Raw genomic sequence first — 15,620 nt, 5'->3', positions numbered from 1 at the left:
GTATGTATATTTTCATGAAAAAAAAAATGTGTTAATTATTTTCAGATTGTTTTTTATACATTTTCACGTGTATATGTCCTGAATGATAATAAAAGTGAAGTCCCGTGTCCCCTAGTGGGGTATGGGGCAGATAATATACATCTGTTTCACTGATCAATTTTCTTTATGGACAAGTACGTGATCAGCCTTCTGTGTCCTGCCAGACGAGACATTTTTTTTGTGCGTCCCCACCGGGAATCGAACCCAGGATCCCTCGGTTCTAAGCTCACGTGATAACCACTGTACCAAGGAGGCGGAATGATAATAACGCTGACTTTAATTATCATGAAATAATGAGATTGTCTTCGCTTTGAAAAACTGTAATTACGATGTTTTTTGGAGTTTAACCAATTCTCACAAAATATTCAAACTTTTTTCAATTTCATTAACATGGAAGTGCTCATATAGGGATTTAACGAAATAACAAAGGAACTATTTTTAATATTGCTATAGAATATCTTCTACGGCATTTAGTTGTTAATTACAACACTCACCGCATTAGAATAAAAGCACAATAATCACTTTAAACCACAAAACCAACAATAATATAGAACCTTTTTTGATATACTCCTTTAAAAATTAAAATTGTATGAGACATTATGGTTAGGTTCAAACACTTACACCGGCATACTACGCATAGATGGTCAGTGTTACAGCGGAGACAATTAGCATATTTACTGTTGCATGTATACCTTGTTTTCATTAGCATGTGTTAAAAAAAGACGATGCATTTCTTTGCTACACTTTGTCTTTTATAAGGAACTAGCAGCGCCCCGAAGTTTCACCCGTGCAAGTCCGTATTCCGTAGGAATACCGGGATAAAAAGTTGCATATATGTTATTCCAGTTGTCCAGCTGTCTACGTGCCAAATTTCATTGCAATCGGTTCAGTAGTTTTTGCGTGAAAGAGTAACAAACACACACACGTCCTTACAAACTTTCGCATCTATAATATTAGTAGGAAGTAGGATAGCATTTGATATACTAAAATAACAATCGTATGTAGCGTATCAAAAAGGTTGGAATTACTTCGACAATGTTTATAAAATATTTGAAATAATTGATTACCTTGTATAAGTATCAGAAATATTCAAAATGTGTAGAATTACAAAGCACAAGGCGGATTGATGTTAATAAGCAATCCCTCACAGGCAATGTTATAAGTTATGTTGGAACTAGCATCTGAATTAACAATAATATGTAATAGTTTACTTATTTATTACGGTAAATAGATACATACATAACACATTAGCAATTATAAACTGGATAAATGTATTACATTTAAAAACTGGATCACGTCATTTTTTATTAATAAAAATATATTTTAATTGTATTTACAGATTTGATAGATCTAGATTATAATGTCACATAAGTCGCTAACCTATCAGTGATACGTCCTCTACCGAGAAATAAACGAAACAAGTAACAAATTTTTTCCTTATTCTTTTTTGTCCATCAGGTCTTGCAGAGCCACTAGATGTAGTGAATGAAAATGGAGACTACGATGACGAAGAAGATGGCAAAACAATTATAGGCACTATTTTATTTAAAAACACAGATTCTTTACTACGAGTGAGTGTTTTTCATTTTTATTGAAAACTAGACGCTCGTCAGAGCTCCGCCCGGGTATCAAGTTTTATGTTTTATCCTAATGGAGGATTTAATTGGGATAAAAACTATCCTATCACCTAAGTCAGCTGTATACACATATATCCTGTCTGTATTTCATCCAAATTCGCTCAGTGATTTCAACGTGATTGACGGACAAACATCCAAACAAACAAACTTTCACATTTATAATATAAGTTTGTAGCGTAATTAAGTATCCATTAATCAATCTGAACTAAATTATTATATTTTGAATAGGCATCGATGAGATGCTCGGAAGTCTAGTTTTAATTAAATTGTATTTAAATACGAAATAATTAAAAGACGTGATAATTAATTTCCTTTTCAAAATAGCTCGGGGCGAAAAATCCTCGAGGGACACTGGCGTATGTTATTCAAGAACAGGCACTGTTGATCCGTGTCAATAATGGATGGCAGTATGTTTCCGTAAGTTTTGCGTCTTAAAACGATGTATTATTTTTATGTAATATTAGTTGTCTTTAATAGTTTATGAAGTATTTATAGTTAGATGTTTGTATCTATGTGTAAACATTCTAAATCAACTTGCTTAACAACTTTATAGAAAAAAACCCACAGAAACCGGATTCAGTATGATCAATTTATTACGATATCTTTAATGTTTTACTGAAGAAATTATATGAAAAGGGTTTTAAAGAGGAATATAATCACAGTAAGCATATTTTCATTAAAGAACAAAATTATTAAGTCTATAAACCGAAATAACTATAATCACAATAACAGTTGTGCCCTACAGCGATATCAGTTGTGAATTATGAATTCAACTATTTAGATTAAATACTGAATTCTGCGTTAACCAGATGTGAATAGCAATGTATTACAATTTTAGTAATTTCCGTATCTAACTCGCTCGGCTGGTTTATGTGGTTTCAATATGTAGTTAATTTGGAATCGTGGCTTGATAATTGGAATGGCAGTTTGTGATAATGGGGGAAGTGATTTTAATTACTAAAGTAATGTTAATGTTGCTACTTATTTTAGACGAGTACGAAGGTATGCCTTTATTTGTTAGTAAAATAATACCGCAATAGAGTTAATATCCTATAACTTAACTGCGATATTCTTATGACGAAATCAGTAAAGGGTTTAGTTTACGTAAAACATTCAAGGTTCAATGAAATAAAACACAAAATTTATCTCGACCCAATTACGTAGACATTTTTTCTTAAGTTTACGTAATGCGTTTGTATCATGTAGTCCCAAGGGCACGAAATGTATCTGCGCAATACAGCGCATTGTATCAGTTTGTGCGAGTTTATTAATTTGTAATTTACTCCGATTATTATCTTATTCTATAGTTTTTGGCAATCCTTTTTCTACGTTATATTATTGTTTTTATGTTGTGAAAAGCTGTCTAATACGAGAACTCTTTAAATATTTAGTTAATTACAAGTGGTATTTATGAATTTGGTACACCCTTTATTCATTAGACTTGTAGAATTTAGGAGACTCTTTTATAATGAAAAAAATATAAACCATCATCTTGTAAGGCTTAAATATAAAAGTCCTAATATTCATACTTAATATTTCAACGCACGTTGTCACAGAACGCTTGCGTTCAATTATGAGACTATAACACGATAAGCTGCCTTTAATTTGAATTTATAGTAAATTCTGAGAAATGAACATTAATATAAGTGCCTCAGAGAATTCCCTTCGCTCAGTAAACACTCGCATCCCATGTTATATTTTCAAGATATCGGTAATTTTATGAGATAAAAAGGTAAAATCTACTTGATGTTCCACTGGGAAACGGCCCTGTTTCACGGTATAGATTTATCTAAACGAAACCTACGTAAAATCTCATGTGAGTAAGTGTTTTTCATAGGGTTTTGTATTTGTTTATTATTACGATGACATCGCAAGAAATCGGTGAGTCAATAAAAATGGTGAAATTAACATTTTTAACACGCTTTTATGAAATTCACCTATATGATTTTGGACTTTGGACGGTACATTTAATTAATTTTTTTTACAGTTATCAAGTATCGGCGATAATAGAATAATTTAATAAGTTTATCTAATTATCCTTATTAGGATCGCTAGGATTAAATAATGCGCATCCTCTGTAAGAGCATGTGAGAGAATTTATTTCATTCTATATTTAAAGTCTGCTCTTTTAAGGTCTTTTCAGTCTGGAAATATAAAGGTTCATTGAATGGAAGATGTCTTCGTTGTAGGTTGCTGTGTAAAATTTAAGCCCAGTCATGAATTGAGTACAATTTAATTGCCTAATTAAAATGTGCTGTGTATCCGTAAATAATATTCCAATTAATTATAATATTATAACAATAACGATACACGCCCACTTAATTGAAGAACTTGTAAGAAATTTTTATATATATAGAATCACTAGCTACGCCCCGGGTTTTCACCCGCGTAAGTCCGCATTCCGTAAGAATACCGGGATAAAAAGTTGCCTATATGTTATTCCAGTTGTCCAGCTGTCTACATAAAATAATTTTATTGCAATCGGCTTAGTACTTTTTGCGTGAAAGAGCAACAAACACACACACATCCTCACAAACTTTGGCATTTATAATATTACTAGCTGCGCCCCACGGTTTCACCCGCGTAAGTCCGTATCCCGTAGGAATATCGGGATAAAAAGTTGCCTATATGTTATTCCATTTGTCCAGCTGTCTACGTAACAAATTTCATTGCAATCGGCTTAGTACTTTTTGCGTGAAAGAGCAACAAACACACACACATCCTCACAATCTTTGGCATTTATAATATTATAGTAGGATTATTAAAAACTTTCGTAGCGTATGCTGAATTTGGTAACAATTTTATCAAGCAATACAGAAGTTTATACGTACGAAAATGTGATTACGTTTCGATTTCCGAACAGATGGGCTCCCTGTTGGCGGTACACAATTTATCTGGCAACGGGCCCACTCGCACGCCTCTCCAGAACATTCTGGGTACATCCAGTTTGGTGCATCAGAAGAATTCCTTAGGGGAAGGCCCGGTGGTACGTATATTGCATAATAAAATACTATAAAATAATCATTTCAAAATGTTCAAACAACGTCAATATCCTATTAGTATTGCTCTATATATTTATAAAGATTGGAAAGATGTTTATTTGTTGACATCAACATTGGAATTTAAAAAATGATGGATTTGTTTTCCAATTTATCACATCAGAAGTGGGAGCCGAACATTGCTTCGGCACGAATTGGACCAAGCTCGCACCGGGGAAGTTACCGCACCCCCACAGAAAAAGTGAAGTGATCACATATTTACAGTATACTACCGCGTTTCTAGTGGTGAGTGAGGGAACTGGAGAAAAACACCAACTATGTACGCAGCGTTAGTAGGCAATGGCAGGCAGAGCATCTGTAACACCACCAATGTTACAAGTTTATAATTATTATTTATGGACGATGGTTTTTTAGGTCGGACTCATCTCCTTCTTTGCTTGCTCTAGTATATAGAAATATTGTCATGTTTAAAAATATTTCCAATCGATTTATCTGTGTGCATACAGAAAATATAAGGTATTTTAAAAGTTTTGTAGACACAAATTTATCATATAGAATAGTAATCAACTGCAAACGAAAGTTCATAATAGATTTGTTTTGAGAAAAAAATTCAATCACGTTCCAGCCAAACTGCCGTGAGTTGCGTCGTTTTGCATTCTCTTTGCAAAAAACCAAACCGTGTCAGCCCAAAGGGGAAAATGGTTCATTCGTTTAGATGTATTTATGTTTACTGAGCAAAGTATTTAATAGTATTATAACAGGTTATTTAATTTGTTTATTTCTTAGATTTCTTGGATATAACCTTTATAAGTAAAGTTTAATTTAACGTTCTTGGAATTCTGAGAAATAGATTGTTATTCTATTTTATTATGTGAAAACTGAGATCGAAGAAATCACTAAAAGTTCGCGTTAGTCTACAAAATTAATGAGATAAGTTTTATTCAGTCTATTTTTAATTAATAATAAGGTACATTATATTTATATTAAATTATATTGTTAAAGCCATAAGTGCGAGTATACATTATGTATTTAACACATTTATGGCCTAACCATATTTCTAGAAGTTAACCCGAATTTTCAATGTATTATTTAAGCATAGGGCATGCAGCACTCTTGTAATTTTACTTCTTGGAATCACTACATAGTATAAAACTAAGTCGCTTTCTCTGTCCCAATGTCAAATCTTTAAAACTACGTAACGGATTTTGATAGGTTTTTTAATAGATAGAGTGATTCAAGGTTTATATGTATAATAGCATCTATTAAACTACTCTAAATTAACGCGTGCGAAGCCGCGGGCATAAGCTAGTTATGAATACATTGTTACATGTAACCAATTTGAATCAGTCTTTAACGATAAGAACTCCTTTCCCGGTGTATTAGTTTTTCTCAATTTGAAAAACAATATTGAATCATATTCTTGTTATGTATTAGTTATTTAATTGATATTTCTGGGAAATTGTAACTGTAAACAAAAATTTACTGTAACTGGAACCTCATATAGATATGTCGCTAGCATAAACTTTTCCACAATTCTTTTTTATTAAATAAAAAAACAAAATGGGGTTTCTGAGCTTTCATTATGGGCGAGAGGCTAGGTGTTGCTACGGATTGGCAAAAAGACGCGGGTTCGAAACCCGCCTCGTGATCGATTTTTTTTCTATTCTTTAAAAAAATCTCATTCATAAAGCTTTCCAACGCTATAAAGCTCAAAACTTACACCTATGTATATTGTAATATGAAGGTATATACTTCGCAAAATCAAATTTTACTGTATAATGAGACTGATGCAGTTTATATTTACATACTAAATAATGCTTATCTTCATGTCAATGATTTAATATTATATTTAATTGTAAACAGCTCCGTCTAGCTGCTCTGAACGAGCCCCATACGGGAGACATGCACGGAGTCAGCAGTACCAATTACGAGTGCCACAGGCAAGCGCAGAGAGCCGGCCTCGATGGCACATTCCGCGCATTTATTTCATCCAGGTAAAATCAACTCTATTCTGTTTAAGCTAACGCTTAAATACCTTTGACGGTGGAGCGACAGTAAACAGAGTCAAAGATTTAATTAATGTTAAATCTGTCATTGAAAGCGTATACATATTAATGCCATTTAGACTTTTATGTCTGTGAAATATTTTTGCTATGTTGGTTATATTCAGATTTCGCTTATTTTGTATGATTAAGGATGGAATCTTTTAAATAATAAATATACCTGGTTTTCCATACAACGCCTTACCGAGTATAAATAAAATTTGATATTTTTGGGAAAACCATATTATACTTACACATCAAAAATTAGAAAAGCATGTAGTCCATGTCCTGTGTAGGGTCGATCTACGCCCGTGTGCTTACGTTAAAATTGTCTCTCATACATACAAAGGGCTGTCTTAAAAATTTACGCACCAATCGAACAAACTTCAAATAAAAAAATACATCACACAAATGTAGCACTCTCGTCTGTCTTTTCAGGTCCCTATTACTTAGATCCAGTTAATTAACCAGTAATTTGTAAGTGGTCGAAAGAAGCTGGCTTTTAACCTACTTGTTAAATTTTCTCTTATATTTGTTCATATAGAGTTCAAACAGTGGACTCCATAGTGAGTTGGGTGGACCGGGAGATCCCAATAGTGAATATAAAAGGAGATGTGCTCTTCAATTCCTGGAGCGAGATGTTCGACGGGTCTGGCGCGTTGTTTTCTCACGCGCCGAGGATATATAGTTTTAGTGGGAAGAACGTACTTACAGATAATATTTGGTAAGTCTTATATTGTATTAATATTCGATTGCACAAGTTCTGGATATATTCTGTTTATTTTGTTTTTAAAATGACTGTACGAAAAAGTAGATTAAAAGTGTTAATAGATATCAGTAAGCTGTGAAACTGGTACACAATATTAATAATTATTTAATTATTTGATTAATTTACTTTCTTTTTTTTTTTTGGAAAAATCTGAATAAATACACCAATAATTATTAAGGGCTGGTTACTGCTTATGATTATGTAGACTAGCCTCTCATCCCGGCTCCGGCCGAGGTTGATTCGTGAAATAACAAAATAAATATAAACCATGAGACTTACAGATTATGTGGTTTGCTATTGATAAAAGATTTTTGGAAATCATTTCATCTGCATCTGAAACGGTGAAACCGGCATGTCCAAGAATTAAAATTTTGACGACATGTGACATCCGCATACCCCCACTTGGCTAGTGTGGCGGATTATGGCCTGTACCCTGATGGAGGCCTCTGTCCCAGTAGTGGGAACATATATGTAAAGTGAAGTCCCGTGTCCCCTATTGGGGTATGGGGCAGATGATATACATCTGTTTCACTGATCGATTTTCTTTATGGACAAGTAGGTGATCAGCCTTCTGTGTCCTGCCAGACCGAGACATTTTTTTTTATTGTCCCCACCGGGAATCGAACCCAGGACCCCTCGGTTCTACGCTCACGCGTTTACCACTGTATCAAGGAAGCGTCAGGAACATATATGGGCTGATGATAATGATGAACCCTTCTGTTACATCTTTGTAAAATGATAATAGAATATTTTCATTTTAATAATTAGCCTCACTATTCTGTAGCCTGTAAAATTCGAGCACAAATGTTCAAGCGTCCTAACTCATTGCATAAAATGCGATTTCATACTGCTCATTTGCATTTCCTTTACGCTAATTTTAGATGATAGTCGGAGTTTGATGCAAATTGAGTTCAAGCGCTTAAATTGATGTATTTTTTGCCTTATTTTATTCATTTGGTTCTTATGTAGCGTTCATTTATATCTACATAAACGTGATTATCTTAATAAAACATATGGCGCTGAAATATGGCTACATAATATGAAAAGAGTTCATAAATATTTACGCACTAGAAGCAAACTTTTTCAGTTAATTAGGAAATAATGTTCCACAGCTGCGGAAAATACTAAACCATTTTCTTTCCTACTACTACTATTATATGATACAACACTAAATATTAGTTTTTGGCAGCACACCACTTTGGTTCATCGATTATTATCGTAGTCACAGATAAAAGAAACTACACATAACTCAAAACCTCGATAAAACAACTTTATTCGAATGCTTGTTAATCAAAATCTAAAAGCTGACCTCATTCAGACATCCGCATGATAGCTCTTAGAATCGTGAATTCCTCTTTATAGTTTGTTGAAAATAGGTCGTGTAAGCTAATTTTCAAATCAGAAATTACTCTCTCTTCCGTCACTATGTTTGAAATACTGAGTATTTCATCATCGTCAAAGGATATTTTGGATTGAAGTAAAGGTGTTTTGTAATTAATTCCCTGTTAAGGATTAAAGTAGATTGACGGCGTTATTAACTTCGTGTCGAGCAATGACGTAATTTAGCTGTAACATTTTGCAGTCATGGAATGTGAATCTTTCCCGTACATTATTACGCCTCATTTAAATATTTAATCAAATCTCAACTGTATAATATTCTCTTATAGATAGAGATTATATGAACATTCCTTTTGTTAGGTAGATGAATGACTATTTACATATTTTGACGGCATGGGTATTAAAAAAAATGCCTTAAATTTTAACCATTTACTTAAAAATTAGGGCAGATCGCGTCACCGCCATTATATGAAATGAATATACAAAAAGGAATATAATTAAAATTACGTTATACTGAAATTGTAATCCGTTTTCATACTAATTACATAACGTGTACCAGATACGTTTCCACGTTTGCGTTTAAATTATGGAGACAAAGAAAAATACTTAGTTATTTTTCCCGCACTATTTTTATAATAATCCATTTTATAGTCCCTGCGCCCGAAAGCCCCGGCTCGTACGTATTATTATATTCATGAAGGTAAAATTCGCTTACAATTTTATGATGACCCAATTTTGGAAAAGTAAACATTGTACCAGTGTAATTTCTGCTTTGATTATATGTTGTGAGGAGTGGATAGAAAGTTCTGATGACTTATGGAGTACCTTCGTGTTATGTGTGCGACATTATTCAACGTACTTTGAAATATTACGTGCAAAGACGAATATAGTTAGATTGTTTATTTCTTCTCCCAAAAGGAATAGGAAAAATGTATGGAGTGTCCAAAGCAGTGGTGACCTAAAAGACAGATTATTCAGTTAGGTAGTTTAGACACCAGTACACACTTAATATGTACTTGAAGTAAAATGTACTCATTTTCTTTTCTACTGTAAGTGTAAGTTGTCAGAAATAAAACTCGTATGTATTTATTTTTATTAATTTTTTTTAAACTTTCTTCTTCTTTAAACTTTCCGTCAGCGGATTAGCCCGTACAATCAAAGGGGAAGATAGAGAGTCCGCAGTTTTCTCTTTATAGTTACCGTACAGGGCATTAGCTATTTTATATTCTCCCTCTAGTCTCGAACAATATCTGTACTAAATTTCATCTAAGTAGGTTCAGAAGTCAAAGCGCGAAGAAGAGACAGACTGCGTTAGTATCGCATTAATAATAAGTAAGGGTCGGTTCTTTCGGTATTTTTTGGTATTTGATAGGCTCTTTATCGACAAGAATTTGTGTGGGTGTATAGTGTATAGTCCTAATATCTAAATATGTATATGATGTATCCAGGGCTACTAAAGCAGTATGGCACGGTGCAAGCCCCGGTGGTGAGCCAGCAATGGACGCGTTCTGCGATGCTTGGCACACCAGCAATCCAGAGAAGTTCGGTCTTGCATCCTCTCTTAGATCTAATAAACTTTTAGACCAAGAGACGTAAGTGTATAGAGAGTAGATTAATTTTTGTGAAATGCTATTCGTTTTTGTTTTTTTTTCTTTAGTTTATCACCTTAAAATAGTTGTCCAATTGAATCAGTATTGCAGTGATATATATTATATATAATAATTTATTGTCATTTAAAGACATGCATATTTCTCAATTGATTGTTTACAGATAAAAAATTTCATTCATATTTTTCTATTAAAAACTGGTGTTGAATAAAATATCACTAACTATAATTTCGAACTGTGTTATACGAATCTAGTATGATTTAATTTTCTACAATTACTTTCAATGTATTTGAAGTAATTTTGTAGTAAATTTAGCTTACAAACATATGTTGTTTGGGTTGATATTCATAGACCCTAAGATATATAAGGTGTTATAAGAAATTTGTATAAAATCAAATCAAGACGCAAGTCGCAAATTTTTGATATTATATATATATATAGATACCCATTCTTTATAGATGCTGTGGTTATAAGTGCTGGAGTTATAGCCATGCATCTCTATTAATATTACCTTATTTATGTCATAACAGGCAACTGAGCTGGTGGTTAACCTAATGGTAAGCGATCACCACCGTCCATGAACATGCGCAGTGGTAGTGCCTCTTCGAATGCCCTTGATTGATGATGAGAAAAAAGGACTGGATTGGGAAGGATGCACAATAGCAAGCTATTATTTCACGCCGGTTTTCTGAGGGAGTGTGGTACTTCCTCGACGAGCCGACCCAATTCGTGAAATCCGAAGCGCGCTCGACTCCCACAATTAAAGGGTATATTGAGTATTTGTTCCTTTACAGATATCCTTGCAGTGCAAAACTAATCGTACTTTGCGTGGAAGCAGCACCAGTAGATACTGTGAGAAGAAAAAAGCGATCCAAGTAGGTCTTAAAACAACCCACTTATTTATAATACTTACGCTTAGCTGACTTTTAAGGCGCCGAAATTCCTCATGGCATTTCGCCTACAGATCAATAGTCAACTTCTTTGTAAACTTTGTTTAGAATTTGGTATTAAAGTCTTAAACAGATTTCAGACGCAATTTATTCATTATCTTTTGAAAACAGTTGAAAGATAACAATAACCATATAATAAGGAAACAGCATTGTATTTCATTCAAATTATCATTTATCTTTTAAATTTACAACAAATGTTTTGTCGAAATATACGAAACGCTGCCTCTCGTATCATACGCGCATCATTAACCAACTAAATTGAGAAGGTACACTGGCGGTAACCGTATTGCAATATGCTGTAACGTACAATACAATATTTCCGTTCTACCATTAGCATAATTCATTTCAAAGGAAATAATGAAATTCTCTCCTCTGACAGGTACCGCGCAGACAAATTACATTTCCTGAAAGACATCGAAGAGCGAAACGAAACTAGAGATGTATTATAGATGTTGAATTTTTATTTGTTAAGTAATCAATTACCTTTGCAATAAAAGACTGCGTTAAGAATGGCATCCGAGTAGTTATCGTTATTATTTCTTGATTATATTTAATTTGATGAGAGAATCTGTAAATGGTAGTAGTTTTTGTTTCTTGTTAAAATATTATACATAATAAAATCGTTTATAGTTAAAATAAAAATAGTCTCGTATTATTAGAATAGATATCGTATACGTTTAAATCGCTATAATCGCTGTTATTAAGCGCTATTTATCACGAATTATTGGCGCTTCATTGTAATATCTAAAGGCGTGAAAGAATTTAACAACTACGCTGATCGTATAGTGAGTGTTCTTATCAAGTTGACTAAACGTTCCTCTTTATTTTAGAAATGGTATTTAAATATTAATATTTTGATATTTAAATGCTATTTTTGTATTTTACACTAAAAAAATATATCACGTATCCTATAAAATATTCAAGTAAAAACGGAATATGTTCCATTGACACGGATGCCATTCGTTTCACAATCTTTAATCACAACGGTAATAAATGAAAATTGTGAAGACTGTAAATATTTTATAAATGTAGGCGATATCTGACAAACCCGGTGGAGCATATCGACAATACAAAGCGCTCTTTTATTTATTACTGCGATCTCCGACTGCGATTTTTAAGCGACTTTAACTTTAATGTTTTATTGTTGTTCAATATTGGATACGTTAAATGTACGAAGAGTTTACTGAATACACGCTAATGGGGTTGCTATTATTGCAATTTGTTGTGTTTTTACAAATATGAACAGAATTTGTTTTGATTTGTATTTTCGCTGTTTTAATGACTCTGCAATTAAATCGCAAAGCCTGATAAGGTATATCTCATTCATATCAAACAACGAGCATATAATATAATTTTAGAATAATTTCATATGTGATGTGTGTATTAGATACACAGTCATATTGAGATAACAATCGTTTTTATACAATAACTTCAGTCACAACCCCGCTGTGACCCCTCGTTATTACTAAAAACTTGGCCTAATTTACACAAATTTAGTAAACCATTATCAACGCGAACTATACTTTAAAACGTTGTTCAACGTTCACCTAGATTTATGTGAAAAAGCTAGATCTTTCAACGACTAATTAATTTCAAGAAACTAGCATTTACTTGGAAGTTTTAAACGTATAGCTCCAGCTTTTGGGTAAGTTTAACGTTTTGTTTTGTCCCCGAGGACTTGTGTAGGAACTGCTTCAAATGAATGTTCTTACAAATAAAATACAACGATATTTAATGAAACAAATCGCTGTGTTGGAACTTTACGTTGATTTGTATTGTTTCTCATGCAAGACTTCCCTCTTAGCGGTTTGTTTGATTATGGCTTTATGCGTTTGTTGTTTTTTTTTATCATACCGGTATTATTTATCATAATAATGTGAAATTACCTGGTAATTTTTTTATTTACTACTGAACGATTATTAGAATTGTTCAAAGTCAAAAATTCTGTTTGTATCTAGCTCAATTCTGTGATGATTTAATATACTTTCTTAAATACATTGTTTGCTGTTTCTTGTGAGAAATTGTTTATTAATAATTCATTTAAAAACTGCCCCAACAGCAATTTTAAATTGCCACATTAAGAGACGAAACAAAACAATTTACGAAAACAAACAAAAATGTACAAGTGGAATTGTTGTATAAACTGCTGACCTATATTTAATATTTGCCGATTTCATAATTTTACTGTAAATACAATGAATGCCGATACAATTACTGAACGAGAAAATCTGTAGTCGGAAACCGTACACCATTTAAATCGTAAAAAATCATTGTAAATAGCTCGCTTAAAAATCCATCTTTGTAGATTGTAAATCGTCTGAAATATCACTGCGGCATTTTGAAACTTATAAAGGTGTTTTTAGATACTACAATTGAATGTATAAAATAACACAACATGTATATACATCAATATTTTTCTAAATCACCACAGCACATGTTTGTAAATTATACAACTCGAAAGCATCTTTATAAGGTTGATAATGATGATTTTTATAGTATGATATTGTAGATAGTTCATTGATGCATTAAAAGTGACTTGGAAAGTTCGTGGTGTTATTAATTTTCTGATAGTTTCGTATTCAAATGGTAATTTGTTCTAATGATTCACCTTTCCAACTCATTTTTTATGTAAAATGCTTTGGGATAATTGCGAGCATTGGATAAATTCAAAACAGTAACTTTTTATTTAGACTGTTCTTTTTCAGTACTTATATTTTTAATGATAATAATGTATTATATTGCATACTTGTTCTAATTATAAATTAAATTATACCACGTCGGTTATCCCAATGTTGCAATCATGAAAAATGTTCATGTAAATATTAAACTAGCGTATCGCATTACAATGTTACTACCTTTTCCCAATAAACATTGGTTATACTTTATATCAATATAAAAAAATACGGAAAATGGCATGAGATTGATTCCAATTCAGAATTTTCTTTAAGATGTTTTCTAATAATTTTATCACATAGCCGTAAATGCTCATTCAGTTTCATATCTGTGATACGTTTGGTAAATTACAAATATTCCTGTTGGCGATCCTTCACAAATTATTATGTGTTTACTTTTAATAATACGGTGTTATTATTCCAGTGATTTTTATTATAAGGACGCTAGAAGTTTATTGTACCTATACGTACAGATTGTTTTGAAAATAAAGAACTTTTTTAATGTCATCTTTTATTTACATATGTTATAGTAACTCTAGGTTAACCTATCCTTTTTATTCATAAGAAAATTAGTACGTGTCTAATAATTATAACTGAAACTCAAACATTTATTTGTTCAATGAGACTTCTTAAGGTAGCATCTTATATCGTTATAATACAGTTTTAACATTTGTTCGGAAAGCAGTTTCTACAGAGAAGCCTTTCTTTAATGTAACATTTAACTAATTATACATGATACATTGCTTTTATTAAAGTGAAAAAGATGGATTCATCTAAAACGAAGTTTTACTAAGCACGTGTGTAATACAAACAAATCAAAGTGATTTAACATTTGTAGTTTAAAATAATACGAATATATTGTGCTGGTTTCTGCATTTATAAGACTTCACTTAGCCTTATAGTGCTCTTATGTTCTAGTGCCTAAGTGCCCTCATAACCAGCTTATAGTGCATTATTGTAATTACGGACAGTGCAAACACATGTTAAGGAATGCTAGGAGAGCATTTTAAATAATTAATTACGCATTATTGAGTGATTACCCAGTTGGAACATTAGACTTCTATCGAAAAGTGGGTTCGAGACCAGACGAGCGTGAACGAAATAAATTGATTTTGCAATTTATCTGAAGATAATCACACACCATTGTTTGAAACGGAGAAACCGCAATGTCGAAGAATGAAAACAACGACTTGTGACTACCAACCCGTACTTGGCCAGTTAGGCTTTAGTCTCTGCAGTGGAAACAAATATAGGATGATGATGATGATTAATGATTAATTATTAAATAATAAAAACTTTTCGTTTTTTTGTTAATGTTAAGAAAACAAAGTTACTAATTAAAGGTAAAAAGGAGTATCGAGTATAAAATACGTACAATGCAAATGACTACTTTGAAATGAGTTCGTTAAAGAATGAATCGTTTAAGAAATCAGATCACTATTGAATTAATTACTTTTACAGTTGAATTTTAAAAATTTGAATTGCTAATGGAGTGTAATTTTCGGCCTTATCCATAAATTATTTAGTAGGTTTATGAAGGAAGTCACAAATATTCACCAAATTCAGT

At 32.4% G+C, this 15,620-nt stretch overlaps 1 protein-coding gene across 1 annotated transcript in view; it reads left to right on the top strand.

The window, feature by feature from the left end:
• LOC119828351 (collagen alpha-1(III) chain) overlaps nt 1–14,518 on the top strand; it is a 46,853-nt gene extending 32,335 nt beyond the window's left edge. Inside the window, exons 17-24 of the mRNA XM_038350478.1 lie at nt 1,498–1,610; nt 2,001–2,093; nt 4,540–4,662; nt 6,539–6,669; nt 7,262–7,441; nt 10,273–10,416; nt 11,226–11,306; nt 11,761–14,518. Of these exons, the coding sequence (XP_038206406.1) occupies nt 1,498–1,610; nt 2,001–2,093; nt 4,540–4,662; nt 6,539–6,669; nt 7,262–7,441; nt 10,273–10,416; nt 11,226–11,306; nt 11,761–11,830 (935 nt within the window). The 3' untranslated portion in view covers nt 11,831–14,518. The remainder of the gene's footprint in view (nt 1–1,497; nt 1,611–2,000; nt 2,094–4,539; nt 4,663–6,538; nt 6,670–7,261; nt 7,442–10,272; nt 10,417–11,225; nt 11,307–11,760) is intronic.
• Nucleotides 14,519–15,620: the final 1,102 nt, after the last annotated feature.

This window comes from Zerene cesonia, chromosome 7 (genome assembly GCF_012273895.1).
Source record: "Zerene cesonia ecotype Mississippi chromosome 7, Zerene_cesonia_1.1, whole genome shotgun sequence".
NCBI lineage: Eukaryota > Metazoa > Arthropoda > Insecta > Lepidoptera > Pieridae > Zerene > Zerene cesonia.
Note: the sequence above shows the minus strand (reverse complement) of the source record. Positions and strands in the feature narration are given on the sequence as shown.